The sequence below is a fragment of the Hordeum vulgare genome, chromosome 4H (genome assembly GCF_904849725.1).
Source record: "Hordeum vulgare subsp. vulgare chromosome 4H, MorexV3_pseudomolecules_assembly, whole genome shotgun sequence".
NCBI lineage: Eukaryota > Viridiplantae > Streptophyta > Magnoliopsida > Poales > Poaceae > Hordeum > Hordeum vulgare.
Window position 1 is genome coordinate 515,653,515 of NC_058521.1, and position 21,691 is coordinate 515,675,205.

General features: G+C 44.3%; 1 protein-coding gene across 1 annotated transcript; it reads left to right on the top strand.

The window, feature by feature from the left end:
- The first annotated feature begins 7,189 nt into the window (after positions 1-7,189).
- On the top strand, positions 7,190-9,034 carry LOC123449222 (ubiquitin-60S ribosomal protein L40-1). Its single transcript, XM_045126361.1, has 3 exons — positions 7,190-7,318; positions 7,409-7,598; positions 8,762-9,034. Exons 1-3 carry the CDS (start codon positions 7,216-7,218, stop codon positions 8,856-8,858), a joined length of 390 nt encoding a protein of 129 aa, XP_044982296.1. The 5' UTR covers positions 7,190-7,215; the 3' UTR covers positions 8,859-9,034.
- Positions 9,035-21,691: the final 12,657 nt, after the last annotated feature.

Consider the following 21,691-nt stretch of genomic DNA (forward strand, 5'->3'; position numbering starts at 1 on the left):
ACTAATCCCGATGGTAGCTGAAGTGACACTGTGCCGACGGCGATTGCATCAACCTTGGAACCGTTTCCTACGCGCATCGTCACTTCGTCTTTCGCCAACCTTCGTCTATTCCGCAGTTCCTGCTTCGAGTTGCAAATATGAGCAACAGAACCGGTATCGAATACCCAGGCACTACTACGAGAGCCGGTTAAGTACACATCAATAACATGTATATCAAATATACCTGATTTTTCTTTGCCCGCCTTCTTATCAGCCAGAACTTGGGGCAATTGCGCTTCCAGTGACCCATACCCTTGCAATAGAAGCACTCTGTTTCAGGCTTAGGTCCAGCCTTGGGTTTCTTCGGCGGATTGGCAACAGGCTTGCCGCTCTTCTTCGAATTGCCCTTCTTGCCTTTGCCGTTTCTCTTGAAACTAGTGGTCTTGCTCACCATCAACACTTGATGCTCTTTACGGAGTTCAGACTCTGCGACTTTCAGCATCGCAAACAACTCGCCGGGAGACTTGTTCATCCCTTGCATGTTGTAGTTCAACACAAAGCCTTTATAGCTTGGGGGCAGTGATTGAAGGATTCTGTCAGTGATAGCTTCTTGCGGGAGTTCAATCCCCAGTTCAGCTAGACGGTTTGAGTACCCAGACATTTTGAGCACATGTTCACTGACAGACGAGTTTTCCTCCATCTTGCAAGCATAGAATTTCTCGGAGGTCTCATACCTCTCGATCCGGGCGTTCTTCTGAAAGATAAACTCCAACTCCTGGAACATCTCAAATGCTCCATGACGCTCAAAGCGACGTTGAAGTCCCGGTTCTAAGCCATACAAGACTGCACATTGAACTATTGAGTAGTCCTCCTTACGTGCTAACCAAGCGTTCTTAACATCCTGATCAGCCGTAGCGGGTGGTTCATCTCCTAGCGCGGCATTAAGGACATAATCCTTCTTCCCAGCTTGTAAGATTAGCTTAAGATTACGAGCCCAGTCTACAAAGTTGCTTCCATCATCTTTCAACTTAGCTTTCTCTAGGAACGTATTAAAATTCAGGATGACTGTCGCGTGAGCCATGATCTACAACACAAATATATTCAAAGTGGACTTAGACTATGTTCAAGATAATTAGAGTTCAACTTAATCAAATTATATGCTAAACTCCCACTCAAAAAGTACATCTCTCTAGTCATTTGAGTGGTTCATGATCCACTTACACTATCCCAAGTCCGATCATCACGTGAGTTGAGAGTAGTTTCAGGGGTAAGCATCCCTATGCTAATCATATCAACTATATGATTCATGATCGACCTTTCGGTCTCATGTGTTCCGAGGCCATGTCTGCACATGCTAGGCTCGTCAAGCTTAACCCGAGTGTTCCGCGTGCGCAACTGTTTTGCACCCGTTGTATGTGAACGTTGAGTCTATCACACCCGATCATCACGTGGTGTCTCGAAATGACGAACTGTAGCAACGGTGCACAGTCGGGGAGAACACAATTTCGTCTTGAAATTTTAGTGAGAGATCACCTTATAATGCTACCGTCGTTCTAAGCAAAATAAGGTGCATAAAAGGATTAACATCACATGCAATTCATAAGTGACATGATATGGCCATCATCACGTGCTTCTTGATCTCCATCACCAAAGCACCGGCACGATCTTCTTGTCACCGGCGCCACACCATGATCATCCATCAACGTGTTGCCATCGGGGTTGTCGTGCTACTTATGCTATTACTACTAAAGCTACATCCTAGCAAAATAGTAAACGCATCTGCAAGCACAGACGTTAGTATAAAGACAACCCTATGGCTCCTGCCGGTTGCCGTACCATCGACGTGCAAGTCGATATTTCTATTACAACATGATCATCTCATACATCCAATATATCACATCACATCATTGGCCATATCACATCACAATCATACCCTGCAAAAACAAGTTAGACGTCCTCTAATTTTGTTGTTGCATGTTTTACGTGGTGACCAAGGGTATCTAGTAGGATCGCATCTTACTTACGCAAACACCACAACGGAGATATATGAGTTGCTATTTAACCTCATCCAAGGACCTCCTCGGTCAAATCCGATTCAACTAAAGTTGGAGAAACCATCACTTGCCAGTCATCTTTGAGCAAAGGGGGTTACTCGTAACGATGAAACTAGTCTCTCGTAAGCGTACGAGTAATGTCGGTCCAAGCCGCTTCAATCCAACAATACCGCGGAATCAAGAAAAGACTAAGGAGGGCAGCAAAACGCACATCACCGCCCACAAAAACTTTTGTGTTCTACTCGAGAAGACATCTACGCATGAACCTAGCTCATGATGCCACTGTTGGGGAACGTCGCATGGGAAACAAAATTTTTCCTACGCGCACGAAGACCTATCATGGTGATGTCCATCTACGAGAGGGGATGAGTGATCTCCGTACCCTTGTAGACCGTACAGCAGAAGCGTTAGAGAATGCGGTTGATGTAGTGGAACGTCCTCACGTCCCTCGATCCGCCCCGCGAACAATCCCGCGATCAGTCCCACGATCTAGTACCGAACGGACGGCACCTCCGCGTTCAACACACGTACAGCTCGACGATGATCTCGGCCTTCTTGATCCAGCAAGAGATACGGAGAGGTAGAAAAGTTCTCCGGCAGCGTGACGGCGCTCCGGAGGTTGGTGATGACCTTGTCTCAGCAGGGCTCCGCCCGAGCTCCGCAGAAACGCGATCTAGAGGAAAAACCGTGGAGGTATGTGGTCGGGCAGCCGTGGGAAAGTCGTCTCAAATCTGCCCTAAAACCTCCGTATATATAGGTGGGAAGGAGGGGGGCCTTTCCTTGGGGTCCAAGGACCCCCAAGGAGTCGTCCGAGCCAAAGGCGGGGAGGACTCCCCCCCCCCAAACCGAGTTGGACTTGGTTTGGTGGGAGGAGTCCCCCTTCCTTCCCACCTCCTCCTCTTTTTTTTTCTTTCCTCTTGATTTTTCTTCTCTTGGCGCATTGGGCACTTGTGGGCTGTCCCACCAGCCCACTAAGGGCTGGTGTGGCTCCCCCAATGCCTATGGGCTTCCCCGGGGTGGGTTGCCCCCCCCCCCCGGTGAACTCCCGGAACCCATTCGTCATTCCCGGTACATTCCCGGTAACTCCGAAAACCTTCCGGTAATCAAATGAGGTCATCCTATATATCAATCTTCGTTTCCGGACCATTCCGGAAACCCTCGTGACGTCCGTGATCTCATCCGGGACTCCGAACAACATTCGGTAACCAACCATATAACTCAAATACGCATAAAACAACGTCGAACCTTAAGTGTGCAGACCCTGCGGGTTCGAGAACTATGTAGACATGACCCGAGAGACTCCTCGGTCAATATCCAATAGCGGGACCTGGATGCCCATATTGTATCCTACATATTCTACGAAGATCTTATCGTTTGAACCTCAGTGCCAAGGATTCGTATAATCCCGTATGTCATTCCCTTTGTCCTTCGGTATGTTACTTGCCCGAGATTCGATCGTCAGTATCCGCATACCTATTTCAATCTCGTTTACCGGTAAGTCTCTTTACTCGTTCCGTAATACAAGATCCCGCAACTTACACTAAGTTACATTGCTTGCAAGGCTTGTGTGTGATGTTGTATTACCGAGTGGGCCCCGAGATACCTCTCCGTCACACGGAGTGACAAATCCCAGTCTTGATCCATACTAACTCAACTAACACCTTCGGAGATACCTGTAGAGCATCTTTATAGTCACCCAGTTACGTTGCGACGTTTGATACACACAAAGCATTCCTCCGGTGTCAGTGAGTTATATGATCTCATGGTCATAGGAATAAATACTTGACACGCAGAAAACAGTAGCAACAAAATGACACGATCAACATGCTACGTCTATTAGTTTGGGTCTAGTCCATCACGTGATTCTCCCAATGACGTGATCCAGTTATCAAGCAACAACACCTTGTTCATAATCAGAAGACACTGACTATCATCGATCAACTGGCTAGCCAACTAGAGGCATGCTAGGGACGGTGTTTTGTCTATGTATCCACACATGTAAATGAGTCTTCATTCAATACAATTATAGCATGGATAATAAACTATTATATTGATACAGGAATTATAATAATAACTATACATTTATTATTGCCTCTAGGGCATAATTCCAACATTTGCGACAGTTACTTGGATAAGCTTCACTTAGAATAATCCCCGATGCCAAAAATTGACACGTTGAAGGGAGACTATTCTTGACTTGATATTCCTCGGCAACGGCGCCAGAAATTCTTCTTGCTACCTCTTGAGCTTGCGTTGGTTTTTCCCTTGAAGAGGAAAGGGTGATGCAGCACAGTAGCAGTAAGTATTTCCCTCAGTTTGAGAACCAAGGTATCAATCCAGTAGGAGTATTAAGGCAAGTCTCCAAAGTACGTGCGCAAAAACAGCAAACTTGCACCCAACGCTACAAAGGGGTTGTCAATCCCTTCACGATTGATTGCAAGGTGAGATGTGAAGGTGGAAAGTGCAACAAAGTAAAAGTGTAGAGCTGAAAATATGATGTGAAGTAGACCCGGGGGCCATAGTGTTCACTAGAGGCTTCTCTCATGATAGCAAATATTACGGTGGATGAACGAATTACTGTCGAGCAATTGATAGAACCGCGCAAAGTCATGACGATATCTAAGGCAATGATCATACATATAGGCGTCACGTCCGAGACAGGTAGACCGATACTTTCTGCATCTACTACTATTACTCCACACATCGACCGCTATCCAGCATGCATCTAGTGTATTGAGTTCATAACAAACATAGTAACGCCTTAAGCAAGATGATGTAGAGGGATAAATTCATGCAATATATATAAACCCCATCTTTTTACCCCTGATGGCAACAACACGATGCGTGCCTCGCTACCCCTTCTGTCACTGGGTGAGGTCGCCGCACGGTATGAACCCAAAACCAAGCACTTCTCCCATTGCAAGAATTATTGATCAAGTTGGCCAAACGAAACCCACAACTCGAAGAGAATTACAAGGATATGAAATCATGCATATAAGAGATCAGAGGAAACTCAAATAAGATTCATAAATAATCTGATCATAAATCCACAATTCATCGGATCTCGACAAACACACCGCAAAAGAAGATTACATCGGATAGATCTCCATGAAGATCATGGAGAACTTTGTATTGAAGATCCAAGAGAGAGAAGAAGCCATCTAGCTACTAGCTAGCTATGAACCCGAAGGTCTGTGGTGAACTACTCACGCATCATCGGAGAGGCAATGGTGTTGATGAAGAAGCCCTCCGTGTCCGAATCCCCCCCGGCAGGGCAGCAGAACGTGCCCTAGATGGGATCTTGCGAAGAAAGAAGCTTGCGACGACGAAAAAGTATTTTTGTGGCTCCCTCCCATGGTTTCAGATTTTGAGGGAATTTATAGGCGAAAGATGTAGGGCAAAGGAGCCACGGGGGGCCCACAAGCCTGCTAGGCGCGCCCCCAGGCCGCGGCTAGGGGGCTTGTGGCCTCCCCCGGAGCCCTTTGCCTTGGTTCTCAAGTTCCGTGCGTATCTTCTGTTCCAGAAAAAATCTTTTCGAAGGTTTTATTCCGTTTGGACTCCGTTTAATATTCTCCTCTGAAAAATGTCAAAAACACGAAAAAACAGGAACTGACACTTGGCACTTAGTTAATAGGTTAGTCCCCAAAAAGATATAAAATGCATACAAAACATCCAAAGTTGACAAGATAATAGCATGGAACCATAAAAAATTATAGATACGTTGGAGACGTATCACCCCCCCATCTCCACCCCGTCGCCAAAGTTATCAGGACTAGGGTACATAGGTTATCTAGTTTGTAGTGTGTGAGTTACCATACTATTCATGCAAAAGTTATCGGATGGCATATTTCATCACCACCCCCACCCCCCGCACGTCGTCAAAAGTTACCATGACCGGGGTACATAAGTTATCAGGCTATGAATTGTAAGTTACCTTGCTACTAACATTAAAGTTACTGTGTATATATTTCACCGCCACCTCACCAAAAGTTATCAGGACCGAAGCACATAAGTTATCAGGTCTGCGATGTGTGAGTTACCACCCCTGCCACCTCCCCACTCCCACGCCAAAGATACCAAGACGAGGGTATATACGTTCCATGATCAGAAAAAATGCACAGAGAAAAAAAGTACAGAGAAAAAAGTGCTATCATTGTCACTCGGTGAGTGAATCAAAAAGATTACATTGAATAAAAAATCATTGACATTAAATGGGATGGCTGCACGAAATATCAAGTGGAAAAAGACAATGCCTTGAAATTAATTTCGTGAATCAATCTCACGTAAACTGACAAAAAAATGGTGTTTTAAATATGCTGACATGGCTCTATCGGGTCAAATGTGTCGACTATCGCTTAACTCACAAAAACACTTCAAGTGGTGTGGTGGTAGCGTGCTATGGGTCTTCTCCATGAGACCGGAGTTCGAATCCTAGTCATGGCAATAATTGGAACTTACAATTCTCGTTATTTTATTAATACATGTCCCACCTTACGTCCTTACAAGTGTCCGTGCTACAAAAATACAATTTTTTAATTCTTACAGTCTGCTAACTGTACCTTATTATAATTGATCTCAATGGCCCTACAAGAATGAGTCCGACCTAAAGTAGCCTATGACCCACACTCTTTTAATGGTCTTTTTGGCTTGTTTTGTTTTATCACGGATGAAACTAGAAAGTAATTATTTGGTGATCGTTTTTTTAGGAGCCTCCTAACGATCACTCTCACGCGCCGTCATTTGATGTATTCTCAGCCCTTGTCGTGTGCCGTGTTCTTAGCTATTTTAGGTTTTATTTTTTTATTTTTTCGCACACTTTTTTAATTTTTAGGCATTTTTCTGGGGTTTTTCGGTGTTTCTGTTTTCCACCGATATTTCTTACCTTTTGGACAAAATTCTTTTACAAACTTTTTTGCATGAAAAAACATGTGTTTTTTTTTAAGAAGTATAAGTTTTTTTTAATGAGAGGCCCGGCCTCGGTGAGACGCACGGTCATGCTCCACGTTCCCGGTTCAGCAGCCCAGTCCAGCTGCACGCTCTCGGTTCCAACGGCGTTGAGCAGCCCAGTCCACTCCCCAGCCCATTCGCCAGCCAATTCCTCTTCCTCAGAGCAAACCCTAGTTCCATACCCCTATAAAATGCCTCACCCGCCGCCGCCGCCGCCTCAACACCCTTCGCCAAAATGCAGATCTTCGTGAAGACCCTCACGGGGAAGACCATCACCCTCGAGGTTGAGAGCAGCGATACCATCGACAATGTCAAGGCTAAGATCCAGGACAAGGAGGGTGAGTATCTTCTTTTCCGATCTTCTTTCCTTTCTGTTTTGTTTCCGTTTCTGCCGGCCGCCGTTGTTAATCCCAGCTTCGTTCCGCCAGGGATCCCGCCGGACCAGCAGCGGCTGATCTTCGCCGGCAAGCAGCTGGAGGACGGCCGCACCCTTGCCGACTACAACATCCAGAAGGAGTCGACACTCCATCTCGTCCTCAGGCTCCGCGGAGGCATCATCGAGCCGTCCCTGCAGGCGCTTGCCCGCAAGTACAACCAGGAGAAGATGATCTGCCGCAAGTAAGTGCAGTCGTCGACATGCCAGCTCGTGTAACTGCATATCGTTTCAGACATAGTTTATCTCTCTGTTAGATGTAAGATTTCTCTTATGAATGATTTACATATACTAAAATTTGATATCAGTAATGGAAGATAAGAAATTAGTCTACGATTATAATCACTGGAATATGTATTTTTAGATGGCTTGCAACGCAGTTGTTTTCAAGATTAAGAACATAGATAAGATCCGATGTTTCGGTTGAGCTCATTTTTCCATCGTGTATACTCATCCTAAATATTGTGTTTTCTTACTTTTAGAAACGAGTTAGTCATACCAGCATGATGCGTTAGGGTACATAGTTTTAATTTGGCTTTATCAGCTTGTGCTGGCTTTTAAAACCCCACAATGTACTCTTGAGCTACCTTATGTAGCATCCATCTCAATCTTACCATCAAGAAAATCTATAACCTATTACTTGCTATATTCCTTTTGCTGTTTTATTTGTTAACTTGTACCTTATATCATGATGCTCTTTTGTTAGATTTATGGTTTTGGGTTTTGTAATGAGATAACATAGAGCTTTATTTAGTGAAGAGTTGAAGTGGGCGTTTGTTGGCTCTTGCATTTTGGTTCTCAGAGCATTGTATTCATGACAGTTATTGTTTGGCTCAATGATGACTACTCTTGCTTTAACCACACCGAATTGAAGACTGGATGAAGTGATTTCTCCTTCCCTCTTTTACTGTATGGTCTTTCTGTCTCAGCACTTCCTTGTGAAGTCTATTCCTTTTGCTGAAGAACTAAGCGGGATTTAGTTTCTGTTAGTTCTTCATCAAAAGGTTTAGATAGAAGGATGTGACGAGATTGGGGAGCATCAACTGGGAGGGAAGATGGGTCTCTTCTGAAGGATCTTCCCATGTGGAAAAAACTGGCCTTTACTGAGAGCCTCCATGGTTTCCTTGTTTCATGCTGAATTCTGATTGATTATGTTTGTGTTTTAGGTCGTTTTGCTTGCCCTTTCCAATCTTCTCAATTCTGCCAGTTCTATTACAATAGTTACCACTAGCCTATCTTTATTGCATTTTACAGACAAATTAAGCCATTTGTAAATTAACCTTTGTGTACAGTCTCGTCGGATAACACTTTGTTTTTGCACATGCTAATCTTTTCCACTTATCTGCAGATGCTATGCGCGCCTGCACCCAAGGGCTGTCAACTGCCGCAAGAAGAAGTGTGGCCACAGCAACCAGCTGAGGCCCAAGAAGAAGATCAAGAACTAGAGTGCTACTACTAGTCAGTTTCATGGACCGGTTAAATCCATCGCCGTGTCAGAGTTTATTCTGTTATCGTCTCGTTGTCGTTGAACCTTATTTTACTTTTGCTTTCAGCCTCCTATCGTTGTGGTGATGATTGACAGTATTCGTATATGGTAGCAAACTACTATAATTTTGCCGTATCTCCTCTGTTTGATCTGCTTTTTGGTTAATTCTTGAAGTAATCTCTCCCCGAATGCTTGTGTTTCCTTCCCTCTGCATCTGGGCTACAGGACTGGGGTTGGTTGAGTTTTGATTGCTGATGCTCAAATGCTAATGGTAGTATGTTTTGTTTTGCACTGAGCAACTATCGTCTGCCAGTAAGTTTAGCTTGTTGAGTTTTAATCAGACCTGAGTTTAGCTTTCTATGGCTTCACTCTGTTTATAACAATGAGAAGTATTAATTAACCCGAGAGTTACAATCATGTTGCATATAATCTTAGAATCGCTGGAACAGATTGATCCAGGGACCCCTCCTAACTTCACTAGCCTGCTAACCTAGTTTATGTTGGTAGAGACTTCATGAACAAATCATGTATCAGTCACATGATTTGATTTGCTAGATATGCAATATAGTGATGTTGCTTATTGGTAACCTGTTTGCATCCGGGTAACACAAAAAACATTATTGTTTAGATAATGATTGATGTATGTAGCCATAAGGTCTATTTCAAAGACTAAGGGCTACCACACTTAGTAGGAACACTAAGCTTATCTATGATCCCACATAGTGGGGATCTCATTGATGTATCTAATGATATCGGTGTTTACATTTCAGTGAAATTGGAGAACGAGGAAGATGATATGTGAAAAGATATTCTTGAATACCAATCAATTGTGTTTGGTGGATCCAATGACATTATGGAACGTTGAGTCCCAATATCTTAATTCCATCATATCTTGGTCTAAATAGATCTTTCTTTTAAGTCTAGAGAATGAACTATCATGAGAGCTATGGATGGATTTTGTCCACAATGAATTTCTTCAATATATTTGGGATATAGACAACATAGTATATCATAAAGCATGAATGAAGGAGTTTTAGTAACAAGCGATATTTTGGTTTACCCAAATCCTTCATTTAAAACTCCGTCATTTAGATGACTACATGTATCGTCCTTGGACACACACAAACATGGATAATCATGATTGTAGGAGTAATTCTTATGCATAAGGAATTCGCTACGTCGGTTGTATCATATGTACCGACAACAATAAGTCGTATGGTGACTTACTGGCTTTTACACAATGTATGTTGCGTTTTGCAAATCGATGCAGAAGCTAGATTCCAACGGGGACCATCTATGTATGAATCTAGTGATCCACATGGATATGTAATCACTACATCTATCCATTGCATAGATAGGTAATTTTATACTGTCATGTGCGTCAACCCTTATGCTACAATACTTGCTTTATGTTTCATCACCTTGTTGTTCTCAATTCTGTTTGCAGAAGAAAACCGATATAGGTATTGCATATGAATACCTTCCCATTATTGAGCAAGCATATTTTTACCTAGATTATACCCTTTGCTTGAGTTTAGTCCGAGTGTTGTTCACATTTTGCCATGGCCATGATCTTTGGATCTAAATCATTTGAAAGGTTTTGCAATCTAGTTGAGAAATGTATGTCGACAATCGTAGGGTTTCGCTTATATGATTTTCCAGAATCTATATATCAATATATAATTGATGGAAATTTCTTCATCCATGGTGATCGCTCGCGATTTTCCAATGCGATTGAGTTTCCTAATGCGACTGAGTCAGGTATTCCGATGTCGCGGTCATTATGTGCACTATGACCTGGGTTGGTGGAGGTGTCCCATTCACTCGATGTATACTACCCATTAGATGTCTGTCAACGTGAAGTTGACTTGCATTTACTGATTCAGAGGCCTTGATATCCTTGCTTGCGAGAAGCTGAATCGTGATATACCATCGTCGTACTTCTTCCCTGTTGCTATGAATGGGGTGTTGACTGATTTTAGTTGGTATCTCCACTCTTTCCGACGCATTTTTTGCAGGATTGTAGAATTGCGTGGCATCTTTATAGTTAGTAAATGAATCTCGTAGGTTATTTGCAATGTGTTGCAAACCTTCTGAATGCATGGTTTAGATCTTTGAGTACGTGGATCTGAAGCAGAAATGTGTTTAACATTCCAGTAATTTGATGGCATTCTTTATAGTACTTGAAATCTCCCCCTAATGCCTGAAAATATTCCTCATGAATCAGCATACTCGCCTTGAATAACTCCCCATGCGAGGGGCTGGAGGTATTGATGGAAATACAGTTATTCCTTACATAGATCCCAACTATATGTTGAGGGGCCAATGATGTATATCGGGTGGTGATATTGTTGGGGAACGTCGCATGGGAAACAAAAATTTCCTACGCGCACGAAGACCTATCATGGTGATGTCCATCTACGAGAGGGGATGAGTGATCTACGTACCCTTGTAGATCGTACAGCAGAAGCGTTAGTGAACGCGGTTGATGTAGTGGAACGTCCTCACGTCCCTCGATCCGCCCCGCGAACAATCCCGCGATCAGTCCCGCGATCCGTCCCACGATCTAGTGCCGAACGAACGGCACCTCCGCGTTCAGCACACGTACAGCTCGACGATGATCTCGACCTTCTTGATCCAGCAAGAGAGACGGAGAGGTAGATGAGTTCTCCGGCAGCGTGGCGGCGCTCCGGAGGTTGGTGGTGATCTAATCTCAGCAGGGCTCCGCCCGAGCTCCGCAGAAACGCGATCTAGAGGAAAAACCGTGGAGGTATGTGGTCGGACTGCCGTGGCAAAAGTTGTCTCAAATCAGCCCTAATACCTCAGTATATATAGGAGGGAGGGGGAGGGAAGAGGCAGCCTCAAACCCTCAAGGGTTGGCCGAAATTGGAGGTGGAGGAGTCCTACTCCAATCCTACTTGGAGTAGGATTCCACCTTCCCACTTGGAAACTCTTTCCACCTTGTGTTTTTTCCTTCTCAAACCTTATGGGCCTTAGTGGGAACTTATTCCAGCCCACTAGGGGCTGGTTTATCTCTTCCCATAGCCCATGAGACCCCTTGGGGCGTGACACCCCTCCCGATGGTCCCCGACACCCCTCCCGGCACACCCGGTACACTACCGATGAGCCCGAAACTTTTCCGGTGACCAAAACAGGACTTCCTATATATCAATCTTTACCTCCGGACCATTTCGGAGCTCCTCGTGACATCCTGGATCTCATTCGGGACTCCGAACAACATTCGGTAACCAACCATATAACTCAAATACGCATAAAACAACGTCGAACCTTAAGTGTGCAGACCCTGCGGGTTCGAGAACTATGTAGACATGACCCGAGAGACTCCTCGGTCAATATCCAATAGCGGGACCTGGATGCCCATATTGGATCCTACACATTCTACGAAGATCTTATCGTTTGAACCTTAGTGCCAAGGATTCATATAATCCCGTATGTCATTCCCTTTGTCCTTCGGTATGTTACTTGCCCGAGATTCGATCGTCAGTATCCGCATACCTATTTCAATCTCGTTTACCGGCAAGTCTCTTTACTCGTTCCGTAATACAAGATCCCGCAACTTACGCTAAGTCACATTGCTTGCAAGGATTGTGTGTGATGTTGTATTACCGAGTGGGCCCCGAGATACCTCTCCGTCACACGGAGTGACAAATCCCAGTCTTGATCTATACTAACTCAACGAACACCTTCGGAGATACCTGTAGAGCATCTTTATAGTCACCCAGTTACGTTGCGACGTTTGATACACACAAAGCATTCCTCCGGTGTCCGTGAGTTATATGATCTCATGGTCATAGGAACAAATACTTGACACGCAGAAAACAGTAGCAACAAAATGACACGATCAACATGCTACGTCTATTAGTTTGGGTCTAGTCCATCACATGATTCTCCTAATGATGTGATCCCGTTATCAAGTGACAACACTTGCCTATGGCCAGGAAACCTTGACCATCTTTGATCAACGAGCTAGTCAACTAGAGGCTTACTAGGGACAGTGTTTTGTCTATGTATCCACACAAGTATTGTGTTTCCAATCAATACAATTATAGCATGGATAATAAACGATTATCATGAACTAAGAAATATAATAATAACTAATTTATTATTGCCTCTAGGGCATATTTCCAACAGTCTCCCACTTGCACTAGAGTCAATAATCTAGTTCACATCACCATGTGATTCCGACGAATCCAACACCCATATAGTTATGGGGTCTGATCACGTCTTGCTCGTGAGAGAGGTTTTAGTCAACGGTTCTGAAACTTTCAGATTCGTGTGTTCTTTATGTCATCTTATAGATGCTGCTACTACGTGCTATTCGGAAATGCTCCAAATATCTACTCTACTATACGAATCCGTTTCACTACTCATAGTTATCTGGATTAGTGTCAAAGCTTGCATTGACGTAACCCTTTACGACAAACTCTTTAACCACCTCCATAATCGAGAAAAATTCCTTAGTCCATTAGTTACTAAGGATAAATTTCGACCGCTGCTAGTGATTCAATCATGGATCACTCTCTGTACCTCTCAACATACTTTGAGTCAAGGCACACTTCAGGTGCGGTACACAACATGGCATACTTTAGAGTCTACGGCTAAGGCATAGAAGACGACCTTCGTCTATTCTCTTTATTCTGCCGGGGTCGGGTTTTGAGTCTTACTCAAATTCACACCTCACAACGCAACCAAGAACTCCTTCTTTGCTGATCTATTTTGAACTCCTTCAAAAACTTGTCAAGGCATGCATCTTGTTGAAACTTCCATTAAGCGCTTTCGATCTATCTCCATAGATCTTTGATGCTCAACGTTCAAGTAGCGCAATCCAGGTATTCCTTTGAAAACTCCTTTCAAACAACCTTGTATGCTTTACAGAAATTCTACATTACTTTTGATCCACAATATGTCACCCACATATACTTATCAGAAATTCTATAGTGCTCCCACTCACTTCTTTGGAAATACAAGTTTCTCATAAACTTTGTACAAACCCAAAATCTTTGATCATCTCATCAAAGTGTATATTCCAACTCCGAGATGCTTGCACCAGTCCACTGAAGGATCACTGGAGCTTGCATACTTGCTAGTATCTTTAGGATCGACAAAACCTCATGGTTGTATCTCATACAATGTTTGCTCAAGGAAACCGTCGAGGAAACAATGTTTTGACATCCTACATGCAATATTTCATAAATAATGCAGCAACTACTAACATAATTCTAGCAGACTTTCAGCATCGCTACGAGTGAGAAAGTCTCATCATAGTCAACTGTTTGATCTTGTCGGAAACATCTTTGCGATAAGTCGAGCTTTTCTTAATAGTGACTTATCACTATCATCGTCTGTCTTCCTTTTAAAGATCCATCCTTACTCAATAGTCCTATGACCATCAAGTAGTTCTTCCAAAGTCTACACTTTGTTTTCATACATGGATCCTCTCTCGGATTTCATGGCTTCCAGCCATTTGTCGGAATCTGGGCCCACCATTGCTTTCTCCATAACTCGTAGGTTCACTGTTGCTCAACAACATGACCTCCAAGACAGGGTTACCATACCACTCTGTAGTAGTACGCGACCTTTGTCAACCTACGAGGCTTGTAGTAACTTGATCCGATGCTCGATGATCACCATCATCAGCTTTCACTTCAATTGGTATAGGCGCCACAGGAACAACTTCCTGCGCCCTGCTCCACACTGGTCGAAGTGATGGTTCAATAACCTCATCAAGTTCTACCACCCTCCCACTCAATTCTTTCGAGAGAAACCTTTTCTCGAGAAAGGATCCGTTTCTAGAAACAAACACTTTGCTTTCGGATCTGAGATAGGAGATGTACCCAACTGTTTTGGATATCCTATGAAGATGCATTTATCCGCTTTGGGTTCGAGCTTATCAGACTGAAACTTTTTCACATAAGTGTCGAAACCCCAAACTTTCAAGAAACGACAGTTTGGATTTCTCTAAACCTCAGTCTATACTGTGTCATCTCAACGGAAATACGTAGTGCCCTATTTAAAATGAATGCGGTTGTCTCTAATGCTTAACCCATAAACGATATTGGTAATTCGATAAGAGACATCATAGCATGCACCATACCAAATAGTGTGTGGCTATGACGTTCAGACACATCATCACACTATGATGTTCTAGGTGGCATGAACTGCGAAACAATTTCCACATTGTCTTAACTGCGTACCAAAACTCGTAACTCAGATATTCATTTCTATGATCATATCGTAGACAATTTAACCTCTTGTTACGACGAACTTCACTCCGAAACAGAATTGAACTTTTCAATATTTCAGACTTGTGACTCATTAAGCAAATACTCTAGTATCTACTCAAATCGTCATTGAAGTGAGAACATAATGATATCCACTGCGTGCCTCAGCACCGATTGGACTGCATACATCAAAATGCATCACTTCCAACAAGTTACTATCTTATTTCATCTCAATGAAAACAAGGCCTTGCTCATGTGGTATGATTTGCATGTCACTAGTGATTCAAAATCAAGTGAGTATAAAGATCCATCAGCATGGAGCCTCTTCATGCATTTTATACCAACATGACTCAAGCGGCAGTGCCACAAGTAAGTGGTACTATCATCATTACCTCGTATCTTTTGGCACCAATATCATGAACATGTGTAACACTACGGTCGAGATTCGATAAACCATTGAAGGTGATTATTCTAGAAAATAGAGTAACCATTATTCTCTTTAAATGAATAATCGTATTGCAATAAACACGATCCAATCATGTTCATGCTTAACGCAAGCACCAAATAACAATTATTTAGGTTTAACACCAATCCCGATGGTAGAGGGAGCGTGCGACGTTTGATCATATCAACCTTGGAAACACTTCCAACACGTATCGTCACCTCGTCTTTAGCCAGTCTCCGTTTATGCCGTAGCTTTCGTTTCATGTTACTAATCACTTAGCAACCGAACCGGTATCCAATACCCTCATGCTACTAGGAGTACTAGTAAAGTACACATCAACATCATGTATATCAAATATACTTCTTTCGACTTTTGCCAGCCTTCTTATCTACCAAGTATCTAGAGTTGCTCCGCCTTAGTGACTGTTCCCCTCATTACAGAAGCACTTAGTCTCGGGTTTGGGTTTAATCTTGGGTCTCTTCATTAGTGCAGCAACTGTTTTGCCGTTTCACGAAGTATCCCTTCTAGCCCTTGCCTTTCTTGAAACTTAGTGGTTTTACAAACCATCAACTATTGATGCTCCTTCTTGATTTCTACTTTCGCAGTGTCAAACATCGCGAATCGCTCAAGGATCATTGTATCTATCCTTGATATGTTATAGTTCATCACGAAGCTCTCACAGCTTGGTGGCAGTGACTTTGGAGAACCATCACTATCTCATCTGGAAGATTAACTCCCACTTGATTCAAGTGATTGTCGTACTCAGACAATCTGAGCACACGCTCAATGATTGAGCTTTTCTCCTTTACTTTGTGGACAAAGAATCTTGTCGGAGGTCTCGTACCTCTCAACAAGGGCACGAGCATGAAATCACAATTTCATCTCTTTAGAACATCACTTATGTTCCGTGACGTTTCAAAACGTATTCGGTGCCTTGCTTCTAAGCCATTAAGTATTTTGCACTGAACTATCGTGTAGTCATCAGAAACGTGTATGTCGGATGTTCACAGCATCCGCAGACGACGCTCGAGGTGCAGCACACCGAGTGGTAAGCATCTCTATGCTAATCATATCAACTATACGATTCATGCTCGACCTTTCGGTCTCATGTGTTCCGAGGCCATGTCTGCACATGCTAGGCTCGTCAAGCTTAACCCGAGTGTTCCGCGTGCGCAACTATTTTGCACCCGTTGTATGTGAACGTTGAGTCTATCACACCCGATCATCACGTGGTGTCTCGAAACGACGAACTGTAGCAACGGTGCACAGTCGGGGAGAACACAATTTCGTCTTGAAATTTTAGTGAGAGATCACCTCATAATGCTACCGTCGTTCTAAGCAAAATAAGGTGCATAAAAGGATTAACATCACATGCAATTCATAAGTGACATGATATGGCCATCATCTTGTGCTTCTTGATCTCCATCACCAAAGCACCGGCACGATCTTCTTGTCACCGGCGTCACACCATGATCTCCATCATCATGATCTCCATCAACGTGTCGCCATCGGGGTTGTCATGCTACTCATGCTATTACTACTAAAGCTACATCGTAACAAAATAGTAAACGCATCTGCAAGCACAAACGTTAGTTATAAAGACAACCCTATGGCTCCTGCCGGTTGCCGTACCATCGACGTGCAAGTCGATATTTTCTATTACAACATGATCATCTCATACATCCAATATATCACATCACATCGTTGGACCATATCACATCACAAGCATACCCTGCAAAAACAAGTTAGACGTCCTCTAATTTTGTTGTTGCATGTTTTACGTGGTGACCATGGGTATCTAGTAGGATCGCATCTTACTTACGCAAACACCACAACGGAGATATATGAGTTGCTATTTAACCTCATCCAAGGACCTCCTCGGTCAAATCCAATTCAACTAAAGTTGGAGAAACTGACACCCGCCAGTCATCTTTGAGCAACGGAGTTACTCGTCGCGATGAAACCAGTCTCTCGTAAGCGTACGAGTAATGTCGGTCCGAGCCGCTTCGATCCAACAATACCGCGGAATCAAGAAAAGACTAAGGAGGGCAGAAAAACGCACATCACCGCCCACAAAAACTTTTGTGTTCTACTCGAGAAGACATCTACGCATGAACCTAGCTCATGATGCCACTGTTGGGGAACGTCGCATGGGAAACAAAAATTTCCTACGCGCACGAAGACCTATCATGGTGATGTCCATCTACGAGAGGGGATGAGTGATCTACGTACCCTTGTAGATCGTACAGCAGAAGCGTTAGTGAACGCGGTTGATGTAGTGGAACGTCCTCACGTCCCTCGATCCGCCCCGCGAACAATCCCGCGATCAGTCCCGCGATCCGTCCCACGATCTAGTGCCGAACGGACGGCACCTCCGCGTTCAGCACACGTACAGCTCGACGATGATCTCGGCCTTCTTGATCCAGCAAGAGAGACGGAGAGGTAGATGAGTTCTCCGGCAGCGTGACGGCGCTCCGGAGGTTGGTGGTGATCTAATCTCAGCAGGGCTCCGCCCGAGCTCCGCAGAAACGCGATCTAGAGGAAAAACCGTGGAGGTATGTGGTCGGACTGCCGTGGCAAAAGTTGTCTCAAATCAGCCCTAATACCTCAGTATATATAGGAGGGAGGGGGAGGGAAGAGGCAGCCTCAAATCCTCAAGGGTTGGCCGAAATTGGAGGTGGAGGAGTCCTACTCCAATCCTACTTGGAGTAGGATTCCACCTTCCTACTTGGAAACTCTTTCCACCTTGTGTTTTTTCCTTCTCAAACCTTATGGGCCTTAGTGGGAACTTATTCCAGCCCACTAGGGGCTGGTTTATCTCTTCCCATAGCCCATGAGACCCCTTGGGGCGTGACACCCCTCCCGATGGTCCCCGGCACCCCTCCCGGCACTCCCGGTACACTACCGATGAGCCCGAAACTTTTCCGGTGACCAAAACAGGACTTCCTATATATCAATCTTTACCTCCGGACCATTCCGAAGCTCCTCGTGACATCCTGGATCTCATCCGGGACTCCGAACAACATCCTGTAACCAACCATATAACTCAAATACGCATAAAACAACGTCGAACCTTAAGTGTGCAGACCCTGCGGGTTCGAGAACTATGTAGACATGACCCGAGAGACTCCTCGGTCAATATCCAATAGCGGGACCTGGATGCCCATATTGGATCCTACACATTCTACGAAGATCTTATCGTTTGAACCTCAGTGCCAAGGATTCATATAATCCCGTATGTCATTCCCTTTGTCCTTCGGTATGTTACTTGCCCGAGATTCGATCGTCAGTATCCGCATACCTATTTCAATCTCGTTTACCGGCAAGTCTCTTTACTCGTTCCGTAATACAAGATCCCGAACTTACGCTAAGTCACATTGCTTGCAAGGCTTGTGTGTGATGTTGTATTACCGAGTGGGCCCCGAGATACCTCTCCGTCACACGGAGTGACAAATCCCAGTCTTGATCTATACTAACTCAACGAACACCTTCGTAGATACCTGTAGAGCATCTTTATAGTCACCCAGTTACGTTGCGACGTTTGATACACACAAAGCATTCCTCCGGTGTCCGTGAGTTATATGATCTCATGGTCATAGGAACAAATACTTGACACGCAGAAAACAGTAGCAACAAAATGACACGATCAACATGCTACGTCTATTAGTTTGGGTCTAGTCCATCACATGATTCTCCTAATGATGTGATCCCGTTATCAAGTGACAACACTTGCCTATGGCCAGGAAACCTTGACCATCTTTGATCAACGAGCTAGTCAACTAGAGGCTTAGTAGGGACAGTGTTTTGTCTATGTATCCACACAAGTATTGTGTTTCCAATCAATACAATTATAGCATGGATAATAAACGATTATCATGAACTAAGAAATATAATAATAACTAATTTATTATTGCCTCTAGGGCATATTTCCAACAGATATGGTATGCAACCTAATTACCATAGATAGGAAATACTTGGTACATTTCCATGTATCAAAGATAGAGGTGAATAATATTATGCAGTTCTGTCATGAGCGTGTAAAACTGCATGACTCCAACGTAAAGTTGGTAAGTTGCAATTTCAAAGTAAGGACAATGCAATAGCTTAATTCTTTGGAGAAAGGATTCTACCGAACCATTTTGAGCCTAGACATTAGGATAAATTTCAAACGTCAATCCGAGGGCCATAAAGAAGGCACTCAAGGAGAATTCTGCAATGTTATCCATTCGATTTGCTTGAAATCGATGTCAGGATAGTGAGCCAATGGTTTCATGTGGATAAATCACACTTAGGAAAATCGTATAGATATGTCTTTTAGAACCATGGAATACCTGAATGGTCTAGTCAATGGATGGTAAGAGCCACTAACCTCGACTTGATGCATTCAAGGAGTCTGAGTGGTTCAGCGTAGACTTTAAGGTGCGCGGGCCTTAAAATTAGCTTCCCTGTGTCACATGTAGTGCACACAAAAACCAAATATTGTTATAGTTTAGCATCATAATAACCATAAAACTATTGGAATTGTTGATAGATTCGCTTTCAACCCAATGTCTCAATGACCGAGGCGAGAATGTCAAATTTGTCATGTAAAAGACACTCTAGAAAACTATCTCATACGCAACATGTGCTACGGGTTGTGTCGTATGTGTAGTACAATCCAGATGATACATAGATAATGTGCTTGTCATATCCATTGCATATGGTAAAGAGAAGTTAGTCCTCTTTGTTGTCATCATAAGTTTCGCTATGGAAACTATTTTGACGGATACCTCTATAGTTTAGTAGGGTATGAGTTAAACCCGGGAAGAATAAAGCATCCCGACGTTACTCAAGTACCCACAGGGATAGTAAATATGACTCGAGTTGAGCCAACAAATACCTCATCACGTCTATCGATTTTAGAATATCTCCTTTCTCTCAACGAGAGTGGAAACGTTGGACTTCCCTATGTATAGAGTGTGTGGTGCATATGTCCACAAGTCATATATCATCATTCATCGAATTACCTCCCATAGAGATCTATATATAGACATGAAGATTCTTAATATGAAAATCACTCACATATATAGAATACATACAAATGTATTTGTACCAAAGTGTTGATACAATATATTGTGATATACAATATATGATGACAACAATACTTATGTTGTTAATACAACATCATAGATGGACATAAATAAATATTGACCACTTAAGAGATTGAGAGACTATTCATAGTCTCTAAACACTGCATCGTGAGGCACTAGCTTGGCTTGCCGGCCTGGACTGGATGCCATTGCGTCGGGAATCCGACGACACGCATGGATGGGCACCGGCCGGGCGACCACGGGCATGGCGCCGCTGGGCGGTGGCTGGGCGAGGCCGGGCGGCCACAGGTGTGGCGCCGCCGGTCCGTTGCGCCCCGTGATGGAGGCGACGCGGCCAGGCGCCTCGGGGCACCGCTGGCGCATGCGGAGGAGTAGCGGGCGTCAGGGACGGCATGCGCGATGGCCTAGCAGTGTCCGTGTCGACAACCACATCGCTGGCTTTGCCACAACAACGACAAGGGGTTGGAGATGGCAGCACCGCAGCCTCGCTGTAGTCGTCGATTATGACAACCTCGTCTAGATGGCCGGTGCTCAAGTCCCGACGCGACAGTCGATGGCGGCCATGGTGCGGCCGAGGGGCCTCTCCGCGAGGTTGCTCGAGCCCGCGTTGGCGTCACTGCGGGCACGAAGTCGACGCCGTATCCTAGGGCACGACGGGTAGCGCGGAGGCGACCATGAGCGCTACGACCACAACCACAGGTGAGTGCGCGGGGAGGGCGCTATGGCCACGACCACAGGCGAGGGCGCGATACGGGCGCTACAACCACGGCAAGGGACCGTCGTGCAACCTTTCTTCACCCTGTTTCTCTTGGCCTAATGCTCTCGGTCGAGACTAGGTGCTGATAACGTATTAGAACTCAGCGAGAGGGAAGACCACCATGATGTAAAAGTAAACTCTCTTCATCTCTTTCATTAATGATTAGACTTATATACAATCTGAGAGGACGCAGCACAGGGACGCATCCATTCCCAAACAACGCATCGAGGGATGCGGTTGTTGCGGAGGGGCGGTTAG